General features: G+C 71.4%; 2 protein-coding genes across 2 annotated transcripts; one reads left to right on the top strand and one right to left on the bottom strand.

Annotated features, from left to right (window-relative positions):
• RASGRP4 (RAS guanyl releasing protein 4) lies at positions 1-15544 on the top strand. The gene is made up of 16 exons (XM_068910542.1): positions 1-160; positions 1105-1280; positions 2324-2432; positions 2619-2678; positions 5196-5327; positions 6065-6230; positions 7139-7312; positions 8139-8255; positions 9945-10220; positions 10823-10903; positions 10975-11052; positions 11838-11908; positions 11999-12101; positions 13075-13364; positions 13852-14099; positions 15021-15544. Exons 1-16 carry the CDS (start codon positions 138-140, stop codon positions 15542-15544), a joined length of 2628 nt encoding a protein of 875 aa, XP_068766643.1. The 5' UTR covers positions 1-137.
• Positions 15348-25516, bottom strand: LOC138061303 (uncharacterized). Its single transcript, XM_068910541.1, has 6 exons — positions 22755-25516; positions 19870-20109; positions 19679-19762; positions 18606-18722; positions 16293-16448; positions 15348-15483 (listed from the first exon to the last, which is right to left on the bottom strand). Exon 1 carries the CDS (start codon positions 25514-25516, stop codon positions 23315-23317), a length of 2202 nt encoding a protein of 733 aa, XP_068766642.1. The 3' UTR covers positions 15348-15483; positions 16293-16448; positions 18606-18722; positions 19679-19762; positions 19870-20109; positions 22755-23314.
• Positions 25517-25959: the final 443 nt, after the last annotated feature.

The raw sequence follows: 25959 nt of genomic DNA, 5'->3' as shown, positions 1-25959 counted from the left end.
AGGGTGACACGCGCCCCGTCCGGCCTGACATCACACGCACGGCAGTTCCTTCTTCACCGCCACCCGTGCACCGAGTTCCTCCTGCCTCAGCCCCGGCGGCGGCGCGGGGGCCCCGGCATCCCCCCCCCCACCCCGCCATGGACCACCGCGAGAGCAAGAGGTGGGTGCGGGGGGTGGCCTTGTCCCCATCCCGGTCCCCATCCCGGTCCCCCCCCCGTCCTGGTCCCCGTCGCCCTCCTGCCCCTGCCCTTGTCCCTGGCCCCGTCGTGTCCCCGTCCCTGGCCCCGTCCTGGTCCCTGTCCCCATCATGTCCCCATCCCCATCCTGGTCCCTGTCCCCATCCTGGTCCCTGTCCCCGTCCCCTGTCCCCCATCCCCATCCTGATCCCTGTCCCTGTCCCCATCCTTGTCCCCATCCCGGTCCCCATCCTGGTCCCCATCCTGGTCCCTGTCCCCATCCTGGTCCCTGTCCCCGTCCCTGTCCCCATCATGTCCCCGTCCCCGTCCTGGTCCCTGTCCCCATCATGTCCCCATCCCCATCTTGATCCCTGTCCCTGTCCCCATCCTTGTCCCCATCCTTGTCCCCATCCCGGTCCCCATCATGTCCCCATCCTGGTCCCCATCCTGGTCCCCATCCTTGTCCCCTGTCCCCATCCTTGTCCTTGTCCCCATCCCCATCCTGATCCCTGTCCCCATCCCTGTCCTGTCCCTATCCCTGTCCTGGTCGCCATCCCGGTCCCCACCCCTGTCCCCGTCCTTGTCCCCATCGTCCTCCTCCTCCTCTTCCTCCTGGAGCCAGGCGGTGCCCCATAATGGGACCAGCTCTGCTGCCAAACTGGGACCAGTCCCGCCCCCCCCCCTCCCCCAACCGGGTCCCTGGTGGCCCCCACGGGCTCTCCCCCCCCCCCTCCCCAACCCGGCCCCGGACGCCTGGGCCCCCTCCCTGTGCCCGGGGAGCGGCTGCCCCGGAAGAGCGTTGGGCAAGAGGGGCCGGGAGGGGAAGTGTCGCCGGCCGGGTCGGAGACGCCCCGGACGCCTGGGCCCCCGCCGGCTGGCAGAGAGCGGGCAGCGCCCGGACGCCTGGGCCCGCCGTGTGGCTGCGCAGGAAGCCGCGGGCCGAGGGCGCCGGCGGGGGGGCCCAGGCGAGGCGGCCGTGCCGGCGGCGCGCCACCTGCCCGACGCCGCGCGACGTCAGCCGCGCCATGGCCAGCGCCGGGCTGGGCGAGCTGCCGCAGGCCTGCAGCCTCGACCAGCTCCTGGAGCGCTGCCTCGACGCCTTCGGTGAGGGGGGCGCCGGCCCCCCCCTCCTCCTCCTCCCCCCTGGCCACAGCCACGGGCACAGCATCACCCCGGGCACGGCATCCCCTGGGGACCCCCCTCCCCTGGGGACTGCATCCCTGGGGACCCCATCCCTGGGCACAGCATCACCCCGGGCACGGCATCCCTTGGGGACCCCCCTCCCCTGGGGACTGCATCCCTGGGGACCCCATCCCTGGGGACCCCATCCCTGGGCACAGCATCCTCTGGGGACCCCCATCCCCTGGGGACCGCACCCTTGGGCATCACATCCCTGGGGACCCCATCCCTGGGTACTGCATCCCCTGGGGACCCCCATCCCCTGGGGACCCCCCTTCCCTGGGGACTGCGTCCTGGGTACCGCATCCCTGGGTACCACGTTCCCCTGGGGACCCCATCCCTGGGCACAGCATCACCCCGGGCACGGCATCCCTTGGGGACCCCCATCCCCTGGGGACCACATCCCTGGGGACCGCATCCCTGGGTACTGCATCCCTTGGGGACCCCCCTCCCCGGGTACCCCATCCTTGAGCATCCCATCCCTGGGGACCCCATCCCTGGGCACAGCATCCCCTGGGGAGCGCATCCCCTGGGACCCCCATCCCCTGGGGACCCCCCTCCCCTGGGGACCGCATCCCTGGGCACAGCATCACCGGGGGCATAGCATCCCCTGGGGACCCCCATCCCCTGGGTACTGCATCCCTGGGTGCCACATCCCCTGGGTACCACGTTGCCCTGGAGACCACATCCCCTGGGTACCACATTCCCCTGGGTTCTGCATCCCTGGGCACAGCATCCCTCCTAGGTGCAGCATCCCCTGAGGACCGCATCCCCCGGGACCCCCATCCCCTGGGTACCACGTTCCCCCAGGACCCGCATCCCCCGGGACCCCCATCCCCTGGGTACCACGTTCCCCCAGGACCCGCATCCCCCGGGACCCCCATCCCCCAGGTACCCCGTCCGGGGGGGACGGCCGGCGCCCGGGGGAGCCCCTTCCCCGGAGGTCACAGCCGCCGCTTCGCCCTCAGACCTGGACGGGCACCTGCGCCGCGGCGAGTACACGGTGGACATGACGCTGACGGTGCACAGCTGGGTCGTGCCCTCGGCCGAGCTGGCGCGCCGCCTCCTCGCCATATATCCCACCCGGACGCCTGGGCCCCTGGGAGGCTGGGGTTGGGGGGCAGCACCCGGACGCCTGGGTCCCCAGGACGGGATGGGGGGGGTTGGACGCCTGGGTCCCTGGGAGGCTGGGAGGGGGGCAGCACCCGGATGCCTGGGCCCCTGCAGGCGAAGACCCTTAAACCCTTAACTCGGAGCCACATACCAGGAGGCGACCCGGGCCGGGCAGGAGGAGAGGGCGCTGCGCGTCTGCCTCTTCGTCCGGTGAGGGCCTGGCCCATGTCCCCCGGCCCCTGTCCCCAGCCCGTGTCCTGTGTCCCCCCTGTCATGTCCCTCATCCCGGGTCCCCCACCCTGCATCCCGTGTCCTGTGTCCCTGGTCCCCATGCAATGTCCCCCAGCTCAGGTCCCCGTCTGCATCCCGGGTGCCCTTCTGCATCCTGGGTCCCCTTCTGCATCCCGGGTCCCTGTCTGCATCCTGGGTCCCCTTCTGCATCCCGGGTCCCCATCTGCATCCCGTTTCCCCTTCTGCATCCTGGGTCCCCTTCTGCATCCCGGGTCCCTGTCTGCATCCTGGGTCCCCTTCTGCATCCCGGGTCCCCATCTGCATCCCGTTTCCCCTTCTGCATCCTGGGTCCCCTTCTGCATCCCGGGTCCCTGTCTGCATCCCGGGTCCCCTTCTGCATCCCGGGTCCCCTTCTGCATCCCGTTTCCCCTTCTGCATCCCGGGTCCCCGTCTGCATCCCGTGTCCCCATCTGCATCCCGGGTCCCCTTCTGCATCCCGGGTCCCCTTCTGCATCCCATGTCCCCGTCTGCATCCCGGGTCCCCTTCTGCATCCCGGGTCCCCTTCTGCATCCTGGGTCCCTGTCTGCATCCCATGTCCCCGTCTGCATCCCGTGTCCCCATCTGCATCCCGGGTCCCCTTCTGCATCCCGGGTCCCCTTCTGCATCCCATGTCCCCGTCTGCATCCCGGGTCCCCTTCTGCATCCCGGGTCCCCTTCTGCATCCCGTTTCCCCTTCTGCATCCTGGGTCCCCGTCTGCATCCCGGGTCCCCTTCTGCATCCCGGGTCCCCTTCTGCATCCCGTTTCCCCTTCTGCATCCCATGTCCCCGTCTGCATCCCGTTTCCCCTTCTGCATCCCGTTTCCCCTTCTGCATCCCGTTTCCCCTTCTGCATCCCATGTCCCCGTCTGCATCCCGGGTCCCCTTCTGCATCCCGGGTCCCCTTCTGCATCCTGGGTCCCTGTCTGCATCCCATGTCCCCGTCTGCATCCCGTTTCCCCTTCTGCATCCCGGGTCCCTGTCTGCATCCCATGTCCCCTTCTGCATCCCGGGTCCCCTTCTGCATCCTGGGTCCCCGTCTGCATCCCGGGTCCCCTTCTGCATCCCGGGTCCCCTTCTGCATCCCGTTTCCCTGTCTGCATCCTGGGTCCCCTTCTGCATCCCGTTTCCCCTTCTGCATCCCGGGTCCCCTTCTGCATCCCGTTTCCCCTTCTGCATCCCATGTCCCCTTCTGCATCCTGGGTCCCCTTCTGCATCCCGGGTCCCCTTCTGCATCCTGGGTCCCTGTCTGCATCCCATGTCCCCGTCTGCATCCCGTTTCCCCTTCTGCATCCCGGGTCCCCTTCTGCATCCCGTTTCCCCTTCTGCATCCCAGGTCCCCTTCTGCATCCCGTTTCCCCTTCTGCATCCCGTTTCCCCATCTGCATCCCGGGTCCCCTTCTGCATCCCGGGTCCCTGTCTGCATCCCGGGTCCCCTTCTGCATCCCATGTCCCCTTCTGCATCCCGTGTCCCCTTCTGCATCCCATGTCCCCTTCTGCATCCTGGGTCCCCTTCTGCATCCCGTTTCCCCATCTGCATCCCGTGTCCCCTTCTGCATCCCGGGTCCCCTTCTGCATCCCGGGTCCCTGTCTGCATCCCGGGTCCCCTTCTGCATCCCGGGTCCCTGTCTGCATCCTGGGTCCCCTTCTGCATCCCGGGTCCCCGTCTGCATCCCGTTTCCCCTTCTGCATCCCGTGTCCCCTTCTGCATCCCGTTTCCCCTTCTGCATCCCGTTTCCCCATCTGCATCCCGTGTCCCCTTCTGCATCCCGGGTCCCTGTCTGCATCCTGGGTCCCCTTCTGCATCCCGGGTCCCCTTCTGCATCCCGTTTCCCCTTCTGCATCCCGGGTCCCCTTCTGCATCCCGGGTCCCTGTCTGCATCCCGGGTCCCCATCTGCATCCCGTGTCCCCATCTGCATCCTGGGTCCCCGTCTGCATCCCGTTTCCCCTTCTGCATCCCGTTTCCCCTTCTGCATCCCGGGTCCCTGTCTGCATCCCATGTCCCCATCTGCATCCCGTGTCCCCTTCTGCATCCCGGGTCCCCTTCTGCATCCCGTTTCCCCTTCTGCATCCCGGGTCCCTGTCTGCATCCCATGTCCCCTTCTGCATCCCGTGTCCCCTTCTGCATCCCATGTCCCCTTCTGCATCCTGGGTCCCCTTCTGCATCCCGTTTCCCCTTCTGCATCCCATGTCCCCTTCTGCATCCCGGGTCCCCTTCTGCATCCCATGTCCCCATCTGTATCCCGTGTCCCCTTCTGCATCCCAGGTCCCCTTCTGCATCCCGTTTCCCCTTCTGCATCCCGGGTCCCCTTCTGCATCCCATGTCCCCTTCTGCATCCCATGTCCCCTTCTGCATCCCGGGTCCCCTTCTGCATCCCATGTCCCCTTCTGCATCCTGGGTCCCCGTGGGCACCGCGGCCCCCGCCTGCGTCACCGGCTGATGGGCTGCGGTCACAGGCACTGGGTCACCCACTACGCCGAGGCCTTTCGGCTGGAGCCGGCGCTGGAGGAGGCGGTGGGTGAGCTGCAGCGGGCGGCTCTGCGCGAGGGCCGCGAGGGCCACGGCCGCCTCCTCGACACCAGCCCCGCGTAAGGGCGTGGGGGGCCGCGGGCGGCGGGGCACGAGCGTGGGGGCACAGAGGCACGAGTGTGGGTGCACGAGTGTGGGTGCATGGGGGCATGAGTGTGGGTGCACAGGGGCACGAGTGTGGGTGCACGAGTGTGGGTGCATGGGGGCATGAGTGTGGGTGCACAGGGGCACGAGTGTGGGTGCACGAGTGTGGGTGCATGGGGGCCATGAGCATGGGTGCATGGGGAGCACAAGGGTGGGGGCACAGAGGGACACAAGCATGGGTGCATGGGGGCACAAGTGTGGGTGCACAGGGCCAACGAGCATGGGTGCATGGGGAGCACGAGCATTGGCACACGGGGGCCATGAGCATGGGTGCATGGGGGCCATGAGCATGGGTGCACAGGGGGCATGAGCATGGGTGCACGGGGAGCACAAGCGTGGGTGCACAGAGGGACACCAGCATGGGTGCATGGGGGTACAAGTGTGGGTGCATGGGGCCACAAGCATAGGTGCACGGGGAGCATGAGCGTGCATGCACGGGGGGGCAAGAGCATGGGTGCACGGGGGCCATGAGCGTGGGTGCCCGGGGAGCATGAGCGTGCATGCACGGGGGGGCAAGAGCATGGGTGCACGGGGGCCATGAGCGTGGGTGCCCGGGGGCCCTGAGCGTGGGTGCCCGGGGGGCTGCAGGCGTGCGTGCACAGGCCGTGCCCGGGGCGGGGCGGCCGGTGGCTGTGCACGCGCGTGTGCGCAGGGTGTGCGCGCGGCCCCCCCGCCTGAGCCCCCCGCGGCCCCGGCGGCCCAGCGGCCCGGGCTGCAGCCCCAAGCGCAAGCTCTCGCTCCTCTTCGACCACCTGGACGCGGCGGAGCTGGCCGAGCACCTGAGCTGCCTCGAGCACCGCGCCTTCTGCCGCCTCTCGGTGAGCCCCGCCGCCGGGCGCCCGAGGGGTGCACGCGGGGGGGCCCTGGGTGCACGAGTGGGGGCTGCAGGGTGCACGGCTGGGGGCTGCGGGTGCATTGATGGGTGCATGGATGGGGGCTGTGGGTACATTCGTGGGTGCACAGATGGGGGCTGCGGGTGCACGAGTGGGTGCACGGGTGGGGGCTGTGGGTGCGCGAGTGGGTGCATGGCTGGGGGCTGTGGGTGCATGGCTGGGGGCTGCGGGTGCATTGATGGGTGCGCAGATGGGGGCTGCGGGTACGTTTGTGGGTGCACGGATGGGGGCTGCGGGTGCATGAGTGGGGCTGCAGGTGCATTTATGGGTGAACTGATGGGAGCTGTGGGTGCCCGAGTGGGGCTGTGGGTGCATTCGTGGGTGCACAGATGGGGGCTGCAGGTGCACGAGTGGGGCTGCGGGTGCATTTATGGGTGCACTGATGGGAGCTGTGGGTGCACAAGTGGGGCTGTGGGTGCATTTACGGGTGCATGGCTGGGGGCTGCAGGGCTGGGGGGTGCACAGATGGGGCTGCGGGTGCGTTTATGGGTGCACAGCCGGGGGCTGCGGATGCAATCGTGGGTGCACGGATGGGGGCTGTGGGTGCACGAATGGGGACTGCAGGTGCACGAGTGGGGCTGCGGGTGCATTTATGGGTGCACGGCTGGGGGCTGCGGGGCTGCGGGGTGCACAAGTGGAGCTGTGGGTGCAATCGTGGGTGCACGAATGGGGGCTGTGGGTGCACGAGTGGGGCTGTGGGTGCATTCATGGATGCACAAACGGGTGCTGCAGGGCTGCGGGGTGCACGAGCGGGGCTGCGGGTGCGTTGAAGGGTGCTGTGGGGCGCGCCGAGGGGCGCCGCGGGTGCCCCCCGGGCTGACGGGTGCCCCCAGTGCCAGGACTGCCGGCGCTACGTGCAGCGGGGGGGGGCGCAGGGCAGCCCGGCGCTGGAGCGCGCCGTGGCCCTCTGCAACGGCGTCTGCCAGTGGGTGCAGCTGATGGTGCTGAGCCGCCCCACCGCCCCCCAGCGCGCCGAGGTCGTCGCCAAGCTCACCTGCCTCACCCAGGTGGGCCGGCGCGGGGCGTGCAAGGGGCGTGCAAGGGGCGTGCAAGGGCACAGGGTGTGCAAGGGGCACCTGGACACCCAAGGGGTGCAGGGGCGTGCAAGGGGCATGGGGTGTGCAAGGGGCACGGGGTGTGCAAAGGGCACCTGGACACCCAAGGGGTGCAGGGGCGTGCAAGGGGCATGGGGTGTGCAAGGGGCACCTGGACACCCAAGGGGCGCAGGGGCGTGCAAGGTGCACAGGGTGTGCAAGGGGCATGGGGTGTGCAGGGTTCACGGGGTGTGCAAGGGGCACCTGGACACCCAAGGGGCACAGGGGCGTGCAAGGGGCCCAAGGAGCACGGCACCGTGCAAGGGCCACAGGGACGTGCAAGGTGCATGGGGTGTGCAAGGAGAATGGGGCGTGCAAGGGTGGGGGGGCACAGGGATGTGCAAGGGGTGTGCAAGGGGAATGGGGCGTGCAAGGGCACAGGGGCCCCCGGGGGCACAGGGGTGTGCGAGGGGTGTGCAAGGGGAATGGGGCGTGCAAGGGCACAGGGGCCCCCGGGGGCACAGAGACGTGCGAGGGGCGTGCAAGGGGAATGGGGCGTGCAAGGGCACAGGGGCCCCCGGGGGCACAGAGACGTGCGAGGGGCGTGCAAGGGGAATGGGGCGTGCAAGGGCACAGGGGCCCCCGGGGGCACAGGGACGTGCGAGGGGCGTGCAAGGGGAATGGGGCGTGCAAGGGCACAGGGGCCCCCGGGGGCACAGGGACGTGCGAGGGGCGTGCAAGGGCACGAGGGGCAGCGGGGGGGCCCCGGCTCACCCGGACGCCTGGGCCCCGGCCGCAGAAGCTGCGGGAGCTGCAGAACTTCAACACGCTGATGGCGGTGGTGGGGGGGCTCTGCCACAGCTCCATCTCCCGCCTGCGGGACACGCAGGCCCTGCTGCCCCCCGAGGTGGCCAAGGTGGGGCGCCGGGCACCGGCGGAGCCTGGGGGCCACTGGGAGGCGCTGGGGGAGCGCTGGAAGGGGCTGGGGAGGAGCTGGGGGGCACTGGGCGGGGGGGGTTGGGATGAACTGGGAGGCTCTGGGAGGCGCGGGGTTGTGCTGGGGGCGCTGGGGGGCACTGGGGTGTGCTGCGGGTGCATGGGGGGCACTGGGGAGCACTGGGATGCATGGGGCACTGGGGTGCACTGGGGTGCACTGGGATGCATGGGGCACGGGGGTGCACTGGGATGCATGGGGCACTGGGAAGCACTGGGATGCATGGGGAGCATGGGGGTGCACTGGGATGCACTGGGGTGCAATGGGATGCATGGAGTGCACTGGGATGCATGGGGAGCATGGGGGTGCACTGGGGAGCACTGGGGTGCACTGGGATGCATGGGGAGCATGGGGGTGCACTGGGGAGCACTGGGGTGCACTGGGATGCATGAGGGCATTGGGGAGCACTGGGGTGCACTGGGATGCATGGGGCACTGTGATGCACTGGGATGCATGGAGCACTGGGGTGCACTGGGATGCACTGGGGTGCACTGGGATGCACGGGGCATGGGGCACTGGGGAGCACTGGGTGCACTGGGCTGCACGGAGCACTGGGGTGCACTGGGATGCACTGGGGTGCACTGGGATGCACGGGGCATGGGGCACTGGGGAGCACTGGGTGCACTGGGATGCACGGAGCACTGGGGTGCACTGGGATGCACGGGGCATGGGGCACTGGGGAGCACTGGGTGCACTGGGATGCATGGGGCACTGCGATGCACTGGGATGCACGGAGCACTGGGGTGCATTGGGATGCACTGGGGTGCACTGGGATGCACGGGGAGCATGGGGGTGCACTGGGGAGCACTGGGTGCACTGGGATGCACGGAGCACTGGGATGCACTGGGGTGCACTGGGATGCATGGGGCACTGCGATGCACTGGGATGCACGGAGCACTGGGGTGCACTGGGATGCACTGGGGTGCACTGGGATGCACGGGGCATGGGGCACTGGGGAGCACTGGGTGCACTGGGCTGCACGGAGCACTGGGGTGCACTGGGATGCACTGGGGTGCACTGGGATGCACGGGGCATGGGGCACTGGGGAGCACTGGGTGCACTGGGATGCACGGAGCACTGGGGTGCACTGGGATGCACGGGGCATGGGGCACTGGGGAGCACGGGGTGCACTGGGATGCATGGGGCACTGCGATGCACTGGGATGCACGGAGCACTGGGGTGCACTGGGATGCACGGGGCATGGGGCACTGGGGAGCACTGGGTGCACTGGGATGCACGGAGCACTGGGGTGCACTGGGATGCACGGGGCATGGGGCACTGGGGAGCACTGGGTGCACTGGGATGCATGGGGCACTGCGATGCACTGGGATGCACGGAGCACTGGGGTGCATTGGGATGCATGGGGCATGGGGCACTGGGGAGCACTGGGTGCACTGGGATGCACGGAGCACTGGGATGCACTGGGGTGCACTGGGATGCATGGGGCACTGCGATGCACTGGGATGCACGGAGCACTGGGGTGCACTGGGATGCACTGGGGTGCACTGGGATGCACGGGGCATGGGGCACTGGGGAGCACTGGGTGCACTGGGCTGCACGGAGCACTGGGGTGCACTGGGCCGCGCTGGGCTGCACCGGGCGCCCCGGCAGGCGCTGGGGGCCATGGCGGAGCTGGTGTCGGCGCGGGGCAACTTTGGGGCGTACCGGCGGGCCTTCGGCGCCTGCCGCGGCTTCCGCCTGCCGCTGCTGGCCGTGCACCTGAAGGACCTGGCGGCGCTGGACGCGGCGCTGCCCGGGCGCCTGCCCGGCGGCCGCCTCAACCTGCCCAAGCTGCACGGCCTCTACCAGCACGCGCTGGACCTGCGGGCGCTGCAGCGCCTGCCGCCCCCCTTCCGCGCCGACCCCCAGCTCCTGCGCCTGCTCTCGGTGAGCCGCTGCCTGCGCCGGGGCCGCCGCCGGCCGGGGGTGGCGGGTGCAGGGGGTGTGCGAGGGGCAGGGGGCTGTGTGCAGGGGGCGTGCGAGGGGCAGGGGGCTGCGTGCAGGGGGCGTGCGAGGGGCAGGGGGCTGCGTGTGCAGGGGGTGTGCGAGGGGCTGGGGGCTGCGTGCAGGGGGTGTGCGAGGGGCTGGGGGCTGCGGGTGCAGGGGGCGTGCGAGGGGCAGGGGGCTGCGTGCAGGGGGCGTGCGAGGGGCAGGGGGCTGCATGTGCAGGGGGTGTGCAAGGGGCTGGGGGCTGCGTGCAGGGGGTGTGCGAGGGGCTGGGGGCTGCGTGTGCAGGGGGTGTGCGAGGGGCAGGGGGCTGCGTGTGCAGGGGGTGTGCGAGGGGCTGGGGGCTGCGGGTGCAGGGGGCGTGCGAGGGGCAGGGGGCTGCGTGCAGGGGGCGTGCAAGCGGTGGGTGTGCAAGGGGCCGGCATGCCCGGGGCACGGCTGCGCCGGCAACGGGCAGGGAAGTGTGCCCGGCGGGACGTGCGTGCAAGGGGCCGGGGGACGCCGGGACCCCCGTGCCCCCCCCCACGCTGCCCCCCCCCCAGCTCTCGCTCGACCTCGTGCACACGGAGGAGGAGCTGTACGAGCTGTCGCACGCGCGGGAGCCGCGCTGCCCCAAGGCCCTGGTGAGCGGGGGGCAGCGGGGGGCAGCGGGGGGGGCGCTGGGACCCCCCCCCACTGACACTGCCCCCCGCAGCCCCCCGCGCCCGGCATGGCCCCTCCCGAGGGCGCCTGGGCGCCCGCCGCCCGCCAGCCCCCGCAGCCGGCGCTGGAGGTGAGCGAGCGAGGGGGGGCGTGCACAACTGGTGTGCAACGGGGGGGATGCACAAGCGGTGTGCAACGGGGGGGGTGCACAAGCGGTGTGCAACGGGGGGGGTGCACAACCAGTGTGCAAAAAGGGAGGGCATGCACCGCTGGTGTGCAACGGGGGGGGGGTGCACAATAGGCGTGCAATGGGGGGGGGGGCGTGCCCCAACAGCATGCACAGAGGGTGGGGGGTGTGCACTGCCAGCGTGCAAGGGGGTTTGCGCACAGCCGGCGTGCAAGTGGGCCGTGCACAACCGGCAAGTGGGGGTGTGTGTGCACTATTGGTGTGCGAGGGAGGGGTGTGCAGCACCAGCGTGCACTGAGGGGCACGCACAACCGGCAGGCGAGGTGGGGGCGTGCACAGCCGGCGTGCAAAGGGATGTGCACCCGCGTGCAAGGGGGTAGGCACGCAGCTGGCGTGCAAAGGGGCACACGCAACCGGCGTGCAACAGGGGATGTGCACAGCCCGCGTGCGAAGGGGCAGGCATCAACGTGCAAGGCAGCACACGCCCCAACCAGCGTGCAAGGGGTGTGCACACAGGCAGCGTGCAAAGGGACGTGCGCCAGCGGGGGGGGGGGGGGGACGATGCACGCACCAGCGTGCAAGGGGCCGGGCGCCGGCGTGCAAAGGGGGCACGGGCACGACCCGTCCCCGAGCCGAGGGGCCTCGTGCGATGCGGGGGGGGGGGGCATGTGCACACGCGTGTGCCCCCGGGCGCGTGCGAGGCCGTGCCCCCCCCCCGCCCCCCGCAGCCGGCCTTCCCGCACCGCGGCCGCAGCTCCTGCGACGACGAGACGGCGGCGGCGGCGGCCGAGCGGCAGGGGTGAGCGCCCGGACGCCTGGGCCCCCGGAGGGGCCGGGGTGGGGGGGAGCGGGCCCGGACGCCTGGGCCCCGCTGACGGCCGCCCCGCAGCGAGGGGAGCCCGCCGGCGGCCCCGGGCCTGGCGCAGCGCTCGCACGACTTCCACGAGGCCGCCTTCAAGAAGCCGACCTTCTGCCAGGCGTGCAGCGGCCTCGTGAGTGCCCCGGGCGCCCCCCCGGGCGCCCCCCCCGCGCCCCCCCTGCGCCCCCCTGTGCATCCCGGTGCACCCCCCATGCACCCTCCGTGTACCCCCATGCGCCCCCCGTGCACCCCCCCTGCGCCCCCTTGTGCATCCCGGTGCACCCCCCATGCACCCTCCGTGTACCCCCATGCGCCCCCCGTGCACCCCCCCTGCGCCCCCCTGTGCATCCCGGTGCACCCTCCATGCACCCTCCGTGCGCCCCCCCGTGCGCCCCCTCCGCGCCCCCCCTGCGCCCCCCTGTGCATCCCGGTGCACCCCCCATGCACCCTCCGTGTACCCCCATGCGCCCCCCATGCACCCCCCCTGCGCCCCCTTGTGCATCCCGGTGTACCCTCCATGCACCCCGCGTGCACCCCCCGTGCGCCCCCCCTGCGCCCCCCTGTGCATCCCGGTGTACCCTCCATGCACCCCCCGTGCACCCCCCGTGCACCCCCCCTGCGCCCCCCTGTGCATCCCGGTGTACCCTCCATGCACCCCCCGTGCACCCCCCGTGCATCACCTGTGCACTCCCTGTGCACCCCCCTGTGCACCCCCCGTGTACCCCCTTGCACCCCCCGTGCACCCACCATGCACCCCCCTGTGCACCCTGGTGTGCAGCCCCCGTGCACCACACTTGCACCCCCCCACATGCAACCCTGTGCCCCCGTGCGCCCCCCCGCATGCACCCCCCGTGCTCCCCGTGCAGCCCCCGTGCGCCCCCCGTGCACTGCACATGCACCCCCCCGTATGCAACGCTGTGCACCCCGTGTGCCCCCTCGTGCACCCCCATGCAACCCCGCCTGCCCCCTGTACACCCCCCGTGCACCCCTCCGTGCAGCCCCCGTGCACCCCGTGTGCCCCCCGTACAGCCCCTGCATGACCCCCCGTGCGCCCCCCCGTGCCCCCCCCGCAGCCCCCCGCCCACCCGCTGCCCCCCCTCCCGCAGCTCTGGGCCGTCTCCAAGCAGGGCTTCCGCTGCCGGGGTGAGTGTGCGGCTCGCACGCGTGCAAGGCGCCCCCGCGCGTGCGAGAGACCCCAGGGGGTGCAAGGTGCCCCCTGCGCGCGTGACCTACCCCGGCGCGTGCAAGACACCCTGCGCGTACGAGGGGGACCCGATGCGTGCAAAGGATGCCCTGGACGTGCAAGGGACGCTCTGCACGTGCGAGGGACCCCCTGGGCGTGCAAGGACCCCCTGCATGTGCAAAGAACTCCCTGCGTGTGCAAGGGACCCCCTAGGTGTGCGCGGGACCCCTTGGGCATGCGAGGGACCCCCTGCGTGTGCGAGGGACCCCCTAGGTGTGTGCGGGACCCCCTGTGTGTGCGCGGGACCCCCTGGGCATGCGAGGGACTCCCTGCGTGTGCAAGGGACCCCCTAGGTGTGCGCGGGACCCCCTGGGTGTGTGTGGGACCCCCTGCGTGTGCAAGGGACCCCCTAGGTGTGTGCTGGACCCCCTGGGCGTGCGAGGGACCCCCTGGGCGTGCAAGGGACCCCCTGCGTGTGTGCGGGACCCCCTAGGTGTGCGCGGGACCCCCTGGGCGTGCAAGGGACCCCCTGCGTGTGTGCGGGACCCCCTAGGCGTGTGCAGGACCCCCTGGGTGTGCAAGGGACCCCGTGCGTGTGCGCGGGACCCCCTGGGCGTGCGAGGGACTCCCTGCGTGTGCGAGGGACCCCCTGGGCGTGCGAGGGACCCCCGGGTGTGCGAGGTGCCGCCTGCCCCCCCAGCCTGCGGGACGAGCCGCCACAAGCAGTGCAAGGACGCGGCGGCGGCCGAGTGCAAGAGCCGCGGCGGCGCACGAGGGCCGCCCGGCCACGAGGACGAGGAGGACGAGGAGGAGGAGGGGGAGGAGGGGGAGGAAGAGGAGGGGGAGGAAGAGGTCTTCGGCGAGGGCAGCCCCCGCCGGGACGCGGCGACGCAGACGGAGCCCACGGCGCCCGCCGAGCTGCTGGCGCAGCTGCAGCAGCTGCGGGAGGTGAGTGCCCGCCCGCGCCGGGCCCTCGTGCGAGGCCCTCGTGCCACCCCTGTGCAAGGCCCTGCCGCCACCTGCGAGGCCCTCGTGCGAGACCTTTGCATCCTGTGCGAGGCCCCCATGCAAGGCCCTCGTGCAAGGCCCCGTGCCACACGTGCCCCCGCCACACGCAAGGCCCTCGTGCAAGAGCCCCGCGCCATGCACTACACCGCTGTGCAAGGCCCTCGTGCAAGGCCCCGTGCCATGCCCTACACCCCCATGCGAGACCCCTGTGTGAGGTGCCCGTGCAAGGCCCCGTGCCATGTGTGACACCCCCGTGCAAGGCCCCTGTGCAAGGCCCTGTGCCATGCACTACACCCCCATGCGAGACCCCTGTGCGAGGTGCCCGTGCAAGGCCCCGTGCCATGCACTACACCCCCATGCGAGACCCCTGTGCGAGGTGCCCGTGCAAGGCCCCGCGCCATGCACAACACCGCTGTGCAAGGCCCCCGTGCAAGGCCCCGTGCCATGCACTACACCCCCATGCGAGACCCCTGTGCGAGGTGCCCGTGCAAGGCCCCGTGCCATGCACAACACCCCCGTGCAAGGCCCCTGTGCAAGGCCCCGTGCCATGCACAACACCCCTGTGCAAGGCCCTCCAGCCACGTGCAAGGGCCCTGTGCGAGGCCCCCATGCGAGATCCCATGCCATGCGCGACATCCCCGTGCAAGGCCCCTGTGCAAGGCCCCTGGCCCACGTGCAACACCCTTGTGCACGGCACTCGTGCGAGGCCCCCGTGCAAGGCCCCGTGCCACACACGACCCTGTTGTGCAAGGCCCCCATGCGGGACCCCCCCGCGCGCGGCCCCCGTGCCACCGAGACCCTCGTGCGCAGTGCTCGTGCGAGGCCCTCGCACGCTGACCCCCCCCCATCCCGGTTTGGCAGGAGCGCGACCGGCTGCTGGAGGAGAGGCGGCGGCCGGGGGGGGCCCCGCCGGCGCTGCCCCCGCTGCTGGGGGCCCTGGGGGCCCTGCGCCTCCAGCCCGGCCCCCCCGCCCCCCCCGAATAAAAGGGCCTCCCGGACGCCTGGGCCCGCCCAGACACATTTGCACGAGGACACCTTGTTTTGGGGGGGGGGGGGACATTTTAATGTCAAACGGCTGGGGGCACATCTGCCCCCCCCCACCAACCCCTGGGAAGGGGCCCAGGCATCTGGGCGCCCCCCCCCCCCCCGCTGCCTCCACCGCCGGCTCCGGGAGAGGGCCCAGGCGTCCGGGCTGGGTTCAGCGGCGCTTCCGCCGGCCCCGGGGGGGGCGGGCGCCCCCCTCCCGCCGCGGCTCCCAGGGGCGCATGGGGGGCTCCAGCTCTCCAGGGCGGCCCCCCCGGTCCGGCACCGGCCCCATCATCACCTGTGGGGGGGGTAGGAGGATTTGGGGGGGTCCCAAGGGTTTCAGGTGGGGGGGGCGGTGAAGGAGCTTTTGAGGCCCCAGTGGGGTCTTGGGGTGGGGTCTGGGGTCCCGGGGGGGGATTAAGGTCCCCGGGGGGGCCCCAAGGTGGGGTTGGGGGGGTCCCGGTGAGGATGGGGGTCCCTGACGGGGTCTGGGGGGGTCCACGTGGGATTTGGGGGGCCAAGGGGGGGTCTTAGGGGTCCCTGGAGGGGGTTAAGGAGGGATCAGGGGGGTCCCGGTGAGGATGGGGGTCCCTGATGGGGTCTAGGGGGGGTCCACGTGGGATTTGGGGGGCCAAGGGGGGGTCTTAGGGGTCCCTGGAGGGGGCTAAGGGGGGATCAGGGGGGTCCCGGTGAGGATGGGGGTCCCTGATGGGGTCTAGGGGGGGTCCACGTGGGATTTGGGGGGCCAAGGGGGGGTCTTAGGGGTCCCTGGAGGGGGCTAAGGGGGGATCGGGGGGGTCCCGGTGAGGATGGGGGTCCCTGATGGGGTCTGGGGGGGGTCCACGTGGGATTTGGGGGGCCAAGAGGGGGTCTTAGGGGTCCCTGGAGGGGGCTAAGGGGGGATCGGGGGGTCCCGGTGAGGATGGGGGTCCCTGACGGGGTCTAGGGGGGGGTCCACGTGGGATTTGGGGGGCCAAGGGGGGGTCTTAGGGGTCCCTGGAGGGGGCTAAGGGGGGATCGGGGGGGTCCAGGTGAGGATGGGGGTCCCTGACGGGGTCTGGGGGGGTCCAGGTGGGGGTCCCTGGGGAGGTTTGGGGGCCCCGGTACCTGGTTGAGGGCGCAGGGGGTGCGGGCGGTGCCGGCGCTGGCGGGGGCCAGGCGCGACGCGTCCTGCCGGGCGGCCAGGACGTGGGGCAGCCCCGGGGGGGGGCGGGCGGCCGCCCGGCGCAGCCGGGCCAGCGCGGCCCCCGCCGCCTCGCGGGCCTGGGGGCACCGCGTCACCGGGGCCCAGGCGTCCGGGCGGACCCCCCCCAACCCACCCCCACACCCCCCCAGTCCCCCCGCGTCACCGGGGCCCAGGCGTCCGGGCGGACCCCCCCCAACCCACCCCCACACCCCCCCAGTCCCCCCGCGTCACCGGGGCCCAGGCGTCCGGGCGGATCCCCCCAACCCGCCCCCACCCCCCCCCAGTCCCCCCGCGTCACCGGGGCCCAGGCGTCCGGGCGGATCCCCCCAACCAGCCCCCACACCCCCCCAGTCCCTCCCGCGTCACCGGGGCCCAGGCGTCCGGGCGGATCCCCCCAACCCGCCCCCACCCCCCCCCAGTCCCCCCGCGTCACCGGGGCCCAGGCGTCCGGGCGGATCCCCCCAACCAGCCCCCACACCCCCCCAGTCCCCCCCGCGTCACCGGGGCCCAGGCGTCCGGGCGGATCCCCCCAACCCGCCCCCACCCCCCCCCAGTCCCCCCGCGTCACCGGGGCCCAGGCGTCCGGGCGGATCCCCCCAACCAGCCCCCACACCCCCCCAGTCCCTCCCGCGTCACCGGGGCCCAGGCGTCCGGGCGGATCCCCCCAACCCGCCCCCACCCCCCCCCAGTCCCCCCGCGTCACCGGGGCCCAGGCGTCCGGGCGGATCCCCCCAACCAGCCCCCACACCCCCCCAGTCCCTCCCGCGTCACCGGGGCCCAGGCGTCCGGGCGGATCCCCCCAACCCGCCCCCACACCCCCCCAGTCCCCCCCGCGTCACCGGGGCCCAGGCGTCCGGGCGGATCCCCCCAACCTGCCCCCACACCCCCCCAGTCCCCCCCGCGTCACCGGGGCCCAGGCGTCCGGGCGGACCCCCCCCAACCAGCCCACACGCCCCCCACCCCCATCCGCCCTGCATCACCCGGGGGCCCAGGCGTCCGGGCAGACCCCCCCACCACTAGTCCATACGCCCCCCAGTTCCCCCATGTCACCCGGGGGCCCAGGCGTCCGGGCAGACCCCCCCCCCCACTAGTCCATACGCCCCCCAGTTCCCCCATGTCACCCGGGGGCCCAGGCGTCCGGGCAGACCCCCCACCACCACTAGTCCATACGCCCCCCAGTTCCCCCATGTCACCCGGGGGCCCAGGCGTCCGGGCAGACCCCCCCCACCACTAGTCCATATGCCCCCCAGTTCCCCCATGTCACCCGGGGGCCCAGGCGTCCGGGCAGACCCCCCACCACCACTAGTCCATATGCCCCCCAGTTCCCCCATGTCACCCGGGGGCCCAGGCGTCCGGGCAGACCCCCCCCCACCACTAGTCCATACGCCCCCCAGTTCCCCCATGTCACCCGGGGGCCCAGGCGTCCGGGCAGACCCCCCCCCCCACTAGTCCATACGCCCCCCAGTTCCCCCATGTCACCCAGGGGCCCAGGCGTCCGGGCAGACCCCCCCCCCACCACTAGTCCATACGCCCCCCAGTTCCCCCATGTCACCCGGGGGCCCAGGCGTCCGGGCAGACCCCCCACCACCACTAGTCCATACGCCCCCCAGTTCCCCCATGTCACCCGGGGGCCCAGGCGTCCGGGCAGACCCCCCCCACCACTAGTCCATATGCCCCCCAGTTCCCCCATGTCACCCGGGGGCCCAGGCGTCCGGGCAGACCCCCCACCACCACTAGTCCATATGCCCCCCAGTTCCCCCATGTCACCCGGGGGCCCAGGCGTCCGGGCAGACCCCCCCCCACCACTAGTCCATATGCCCCCCAGTTCCCCCATGTCACCCGGGGGCCCAGGCGTCCGGGCAGACCCCCCCCCCCACTAGTCCATACGCCCCCCAGTTCCCCCATGTCACCCAGGGGCCCAGGCGTCCGGGCAGACCCCCCCCCCACCACTAGTCCATACGCCCCCCAGTTCCCCCATGTCACCCGGGGGCCCAGGCATCCGGGCAGACCCCCCACCACCACTAGTCCATACGCCCCCCAGTTCCCCCATGTCACCCGGGGGCCCAGGCATCCGGGCAGACCCCCCACCACCACTAGTCCATATGCCCCCCAGTTCCCCCATGTCACCCGGGGGCCCAGGCGTCTGGGCAGACCCCCCCCCTACGAGTCCATACGCCCCCCAGTTCCCCCATGTCAGCCGGGGGCCCAGGCGTCCGGGCGGGCCCTGCCCCCACCTTGGCCCCCGCGGTCCCCAGGAAGGAGGCCAGTGTCACCTCGCAGCGCGTCACCATCACCCGCCGGCGGCACTCGTACTCGGCGCCCAGCGCCGCCGCCAGCCGCCCCAGCACCTCCTGGGAGAGAGCGGCCGAGGGGCCCAGGCGTCCGGGCGCAGCCCCCACCCCCTGACACCCCGAGGGGGCCCAGGCGTCCGGGCGCAGCCCCCACCCCCCTGACACCCCATGGCCTGAGGGGGCCCAGGTGTCCAGGCGCAGCCCCCACCCCCCTGACACCCCGAGGGGGCCCAGGCGTCCGGGTGCAGCCCCCACCCCCTGACACCCCGAGGGGGCCCAGGCGTCCGGGCGCAGCCCCCACCCCCTGACATCCTGAGGGGGCCCAGGCGTCCGGGCGCAGCCCCCATCCTCGACACCCCGAGGGGGCCCAGGCGTCCGGGCGCAGCCCCCACCCCCCTGACACCCCATGGCCTGAGGGGGCCCAGGTGTCCAGGCGCAGCCCCCACCCCCCTGACACCCCGAGGGGGCCCAGGCGTCCGGGCGCAGCCCCCACCCCCTGACACCCCGAGGGGGCCCAGGCGTCCGGGCGCAGCCCCCACCCCCCTGACACCCCGAGGGGGCCCAGGCGTCCGGGCGCAGCCCCCACCCCCCTGACACCCCGAGGGGGCCCAGGCGTCCGGGCGCAGCCCCCACCCCCCTGACACCCCGAGGGGCCCAGGCGTCCGGGCGCAGCCCCCACCCCCCCGACATCCTGAGGGGGCCCAGGCATCCGGGACGCAGCTCCCACCCCCCTGACACCCCGAGGGGGCCCAGGCGTCCGGGCGCAGCCCCCACCCCCCTGACACCCCGAGGGGGCCCAGGCGTCCGGGCGCAGCCCCCACCCCCTGACACCCCGAGGGGGCCCAGGCGTCCGGGCGCAGCCCCCACCCCCCCGACATCCTGAGGGGGCCCAGGCATCCGGGACGCAGCTCCCACCCTATCACCCCATGATCCAAGGGGGCCCAGGCGTCCAGGACACAGCCCCCATCCCCGACACCCCACGGCCCGAGGGGGCCCAGGCGTCCGGGCCCACCTACCCACTGCTGGGGGGTCAGCGGCGTGCGCAGGAGGGGGGCCAGGGCAGGCGAGTCGGGGGGCAGCTGGGACAGGACCGATGTCACCTGGGGGGGGGTGGGAGGCGACATGTCACCGGGGGAGGGGGTCCCCGTCCCCAGGGTGGGGGGACATGAGCGGTGTCACCCGGTGGGAGGGGGGGGCACCCGCTCACCTTGGCCACGACGTCCCCCAGGGGGTGGCCGGGGCCGGGGGGGGCAGCCCCAGGGCCCCCCGGATGAGGGCCAGCTCGCGGCCCGCCGCCTCGCGCTGCAGGGCCTCGGCGTCCCCCCCCGGCGCCCCCCGACCGCACTCACCCGGCGGCAGCGGGGCGCCGGGGTCCCCCCGGACGCCGGGATCCCCGAGGCAGGCGCAGCCCCCGCCGGCTGCCGGCGCCACCTCGCTCGGGGGGGTCCTGGGGGGGGGTGACAATGGGGTCAGGGCACCCCCATATCCCCCCCGCGCCTGGCTGTGACCCCCCCCATAAGCCCTCAATAGCACCCTCACCGCCCCCTATAACCTCCTTTAACCCCCCCAGGCCCCCTATAACCCCCCAGGCCCCCATAGGCCCCCCCAAGCCTCCCTATAACCCCCTCAGGGCCCCTATAACCCCCTCAGCCCCCCCCACAATCCCCCTTATAGTCCTTCCCCAGGCCCCCTATAACCCACCCCAGAACCCCCCTATAGCCCCCTCCAGGCCCCCTATAGCCCCTCACTATCCCCTATAAGCCTCTCATAAGCCCCTACAGCCCCTCACAACCCCCTATAAGCCCTTCATATCGCCCTATAGCCCCCTCCAGGCCCCCTATAACTCCCTCGCAATATGCTATAATCCTCTCCAGGCCCCCTATAGCCCCCTCATATAGCCCCTGTCCAGGGCCCTATAACCCCCTTGAACCTCTCTATAACCCACCCAGACCATCTATAGCCCCAATCCAGGTCTCCTATAGCCCCCCAGGCTCCCTATAGCCCCTAATAATACTCCCATAGGCCCTCTGGGACCCCTACAGCTTCCTCATATCCCCCTATAATCCCTTCAGGGCCCCTACAGCCCCTCAGAATCCCCTGTAACCCCCTCATGTCTCCCTATAGCCCCTTGCAACCCCCTATAACCCATGCAGGCCCCTATAGCCTCTCATAAACCCCTATAGCCCCCCAGGCCCCATATAACCCCCTCTAATCCCCCCATAACCCCATGCAGACCACCTACAGCCCCTAATAACCCCCCTATAACACCCTCCCAGTCCCCTATAGACCCTCATAACCCCCCTATAACCCCCTACAGCCCCACATAACCCACTCCAGGTCCCCTATAGCCCCTCATAACCCCCCTATAACCCCTACAGGCCCCCTATAGCCTCTCATAACACCCCTACAACCCCCTCCCAGCCCCCTATAGCCTCTCACAACCCCCCTATAGCCCTTACAGGCCCTCTATAACCCCTCATAACCCCCCTATAACTCCTCCAGGCCCCCTATAACCTCTCATACCCCCCTATAACCTGCTACAGGCCCCCCACAAACCCTCACAACCCCCCTATAACCCCTACAGGCCCCCATAGCCCCCCTGTAACCCCTACAGGCCCCCTGTAACCCCCTCTCAGCCCCCTATAGCCCCTCACAACACCCCTATAACCCCTACAGGCCCCCATAGCCCCCCTGTAACCCCTACAGGCCCCCTGTAACCCCCTCTCAGCCCCCTATAGCCCCTCACAACACCCCTATAACCCCTACAGGCCCCCATAGCCCCCCTGTAACCCCTACAGGCCCCCTGTAACCCCCTCTCAGCCCCCTATAGCCCCTCACAACACCCCTATAACCCCTACAGGCCCCCATAGCCCCCCTGTAACCCCTACAGGCCCCCTGTAACCCCCTCTCAGCCCCCTATAGCCCCTCACAACACCCCTATAACCCCTACAGGCCCCCATAGCCCCCCTGTAACCCCTACAGGCCCCCTGTAACCCCCTCTCAGCCCCCTATAGCCCCTCACAACACCCCTATAACCCCTACAGGCCCCCATAGCCCCCCTGTAACCCCTACAGGCCCCCTGTAACCCCCTCTCAGCCCCCTATAGCCCCTCACAACACCCCTATAACCCCTACAGGCCCCCATAGCCCCCCTGTAACCCCTACAGGCCCCCTATAACCCCCTCTCAGCCCCCTATAGCCCCTCACAACACCCCTATAACCCCTACAGGCCCCCATAGCCCCCCTGTAACCCCTACAGGCCCCCTGTAACCCCCTCTCAGCCCCCTATAGCCCCTCACAACACCCCTATAACCCCTACAGGCCCCCATAGCCACCCTGTAACCCCTACAGGCCCCCTGTAACCCCCTCTCAGCCCCCTATAGCCCCTCACAACACCCCTATAACCCCTACAGGCCCCCATAGCCACCCTGTAACCCCTACAGGCCCCCTGTAACCCCCTCTCAGCCCCCTATAGCCCCTCACAACACCCCTATAACCCCTACAGGCCCCCATAGCCCCCCTGTAACCCCTACAGGCCCCCTATAACCCCCTCTCAGCACCCTATAGCCCCTCACAACACCCCTATAACCCCTACAGGCCCCCATAGCCACCCTGTAACCCCTACAGGCCCCCTATAACCCCCTCTCAGCCCCCTATAGCCCCTCACAACACCCCTATAACCCCTACAGGCCCCCATAGCCCCCCTGTAACCCCTACAGGCCCGCTGTAACCCCCTCTCAGCCCCCTATAGCCCCTCACAACACCCCTATAACCCCTACAGGCCCCCATAGCCCCCCTGTAACCCCTACAGGCCCCCTGTAACCCCCTCTCAGCCCCCTATAGCCCCTCACAACACCCCTATAACCCCTACAGGCCCCCATAGCCACCCTGTAACCCCTACAGGCCCCCTATAACCCCCTCTCAGCCCCCTATAGCCCCTCACAACCCCCCTATAACACCCTCCAGGCCCCTCATCACCCCCTCTGCAGGCGTCCCGAACACCCCCGGGCCCCCTCGAGCCCCCATAGCTCCTCTATAGCCCCCCCCCAGAGCCCCCCATAGGCCCCATAGCGCCCACCGACCCCCCCCTCACCCCTCCTCGACCCCGGGCTCCCCCATGCACGCCTTCCCCTCACTGCGCCTGCGCGACCAGGCCCCGCCCCCTCCCCCCCGCTCCGATTGGCTCCAGCCGGCAGGGCGGGCTTTCCTCCGACCCAATGGGCGCCGCTCCGCCCAGCCGCCAATCAGGGCTTTCCTTTCGGTATCGCTGCCCGCCCTCCTCGGCCGCCAGCCAATCACCTCGAGCCCTTCCGCCCCAGCCCGCTTAGTACCGCCCCTTCGCCGACTGCGCCTGCCCGGCCGAAACGGCCGGCCAATCAGAGCGCGCCGCGGGCACTCTAACCCCCGCCGCCGCCAATCAGAGAGCGGGGCCCGGGCGGAGGCGGGCCGGAAGCAGAGCCCGGGCCCTGGCAACGGTTGCTACGGTTTAATGACGACGCACCGGAAGGGGGGGCGGGTGTTTATCCCCCCCCTCCCGCGGTCATTAAAACCCGCGTGTTAATTACACAGGAGCGACGCTACCGAGGGGGCGGGGCCGGGGCCGCCGAATCAATAAATACCCGGGGGGGAATAAATTAACATAAATTAATTCCGTCAATAAATAAAGGGGGGGGAGGGAGGGCTGAGCCCCTGCAGCTCGGTGCACGTGTGGGGCCGGGGATACCGCGTGGGGCCGTGGGGCAGCAGTGGGGGATCCGGCGTGGTCCGTGGGGGGATGCGGTATGCGTCCGTGGGGGGTCCCGCGTGGGTCCATGGGGCAGCAGTGGGGGATCCAGCATGGTCCGTGGGGGGATCCGGCGTGGGTGATCCCGCGTGGGTCCGTGGGGCGGCAGTGGGGGATCCAGCGTGGTCCGTGGGGGGACCCAGTATGCGTCCGTGGGGATCCCGCGTGGGTCCGTGGGGCAGCAGTGGGGGGATCCGGCGTGGGTCTGTGGGGCAGCGATGGGGGGATCCCGTGTGGGTCCGTGGGGGGATCCGGCGTGGGTCCGTGGGACGGCAAGGGGGGGATCCAGCGTGGTCCGTGGGGGATCCCACGAAGGTCTGTGGGGCAGCGATGGGGGGATCCCGCGTGGGTCCGTGGGGTGGCAAGGGGGGGATCCAGCGTGGTCCATGGGCATCCGACGTGGGTCCATGGGGGATCCCATGATGCCCGTGGGGCGGTGGAGGAGGATCCGGTGTGGGTCTGTGGGGCAGAAGGGGGATCCAGTGTGGGTCTGTGGGGCGGCAGTGGGGGGATCCCGCGATGGTCTGTGGGGCGGTGGGGGGATCCGGCGTGGGTCCGTGGGGGGATGTGCCATGGGTCCACGGGGTGGCAGCAGCAGGATCCAGTGTGGGTCCAAGGGGCAGCGGCGACGGGGTTCCTGCGTGGGTCTGTGGGGTGGCGGGGGGATCCAGTGTGGTCCATGGGGGATCCGGCGTGGGTCCGTGGGGTGGCAACGAGATCCCGCGTGGGTCCGTGGGGCAGTGATGAGACCCCACGTTGGTCCGTGGGACGGTGACAGGATCCGGTGTGGGTCCGTGGGGCGGTGACGAGATCCCACGTTGGTCCGTGGGGCGGTGACAGGATCCGGTGTGGGTCCGTGGGGTGGTGACGAGATCCCGCGTGGGTCCGTGGGGCAGTGACAGGATCCGGTGTGGGTCCGTGGGGTGGTGACGAGATCCCGCGTGGGTCCGTGGGGCGGTGATGAGACCCCACGTTGGTCCGTGGGGCGGTGACAGGATCCGGTGTGGGTCCGTGGGGCGGTGACGAGATCCCACGTTGGTCTGTGGGGCGGTGACAGGATCCGGTGTGGGTCCGTGGGGCAGTGACGAGATCCCGCGTGGGTCCGTGGGGCGGTGACAGGATCCGGTGTGGGTCCGTGGGGTGGTGACGAGATCCCGCGTGGGTCCGTGGGGCAGTGACAGGATCCGGTGTGGGTCCGTGGGGCAGTGACGAGATCCCACGTTGGTCCGTGGGGCGGTGACAGGATCCGGTGTGGGTCCGTGGGGCGGTGACGAGATCCCACGTTGGTCCGTGGGGCGGTGACAGGATCCGGTGTGGGTCCGTGGGGTGGTGACGAGATCCCGCGTGGGTCCGTGGGGCAGTGACAGGATCCGGTGTGGGTCCGTGGGGTGGTGACGAGATCCCGCGTGGGTCCGTGGGGCGGTGATGAGACCCCACGTTGGTCCGTGGGGCGGTGACAGGATCCGGTGTGGGTCCGTGGGGTGGTGACGAGATCCCACGTTGGTCTGTGGGGCGGTGACAGGATCCGGTGTGGGTCCGTGGGGCGGTGATGAGATCCCGCGTGGGTCCGTGGGGCGGTGACAGGATCCGGTGTGGGTCCGTGGGGCGGTGACGAGATCCCGCGTGGGTCCGTGGGGCGGTGACAGGATCCGGTGTGGGTCCGTGGGGTGGTGACGAGATCCCGCGTGGGTCCGTGGGGCGGTGACAGGATCCGGTGTGAGTCCGTGAGGCGGTGATGAGATCCCGCGTGGGTCCGTGGGGCGGTGACAGGATCCGGTGTGGGTCCGTGGGGCGGTGACGAGATCCCGCGTGGGTCCGTGGGGCGGTGACAGGATTCGGTGTGGGTCCGTGGGGCGGTGATGAGATCCCGCGTGGGTCCGTGGGGCGGTGACAGGATCCGGTGTGGGTCCGTGGGGCAGCGGGGTCCCGGGTGGGTCCGTGGGGCGGCATCCCGCGTGGTCCGTGCACCGCCGGGGTCCCCGTGCCGTCACGCCCCAGCGCCCCACGGCGTCCCCGCACCCCCGGCTGCCCCCCAGCACCCCACGGGGCCCCTGCACCCCCGGGTGCCCCATGCTGTCCTCACACCCATGGGCGCCCCGCCAGCACCCCACGGCGCCCCCACAGCTCCGGGTGCCCCCCAGCACCCCACACCATCTCCAGCACCCTGTGGACACCCCATGACGTCCCTGCACCCGTGGGTGCTCCTTGGCACCCCATGCTGTCCCTGCAACCCCGGTTGCCCCCCAGCACCCCACACCATCTCCAGCACCCCATGGACATCCCACGCTGTCCCTGCACCACTGGGTGCCCCCCAGCACCCCATGGTGTCCGTGCACCTCTGGGTGCCCCCCAGCACCCCCCCCACCGTCCGTGCACCCCCAGGTGCCCCCCAGCACCCCACGCCGTCCCTGCACCCCCGGGCGCCCCCGCAGCACCCCACACCGTCCCTGCACCCCCAGATGCGCTGCAGCACCCCACGCCGTCCCTGCACCCCCTGGTGCCCCCGCAGCACCCC

The sequence above is a fragment of the Struthio camelus genome, chromosome 16 (genome assembly GCF_040807025.1).
Source record: "Struthio camelus isolate bStrCam1 chromosome 16, bStrCam1.hap1, whole genome shotgun sequence".
In the NCBI taxonomy this organism is placed as follows: Eukaryota; Metazoa; Chordata; class Aves; order Struthioniformes; family Struthionidae; genus Struthio; species Struthio camelus.
Note: the sequence above shows the minus strand (reverse complement) of the source record. Positions and strands in the feature narration are given on the sequence as shown.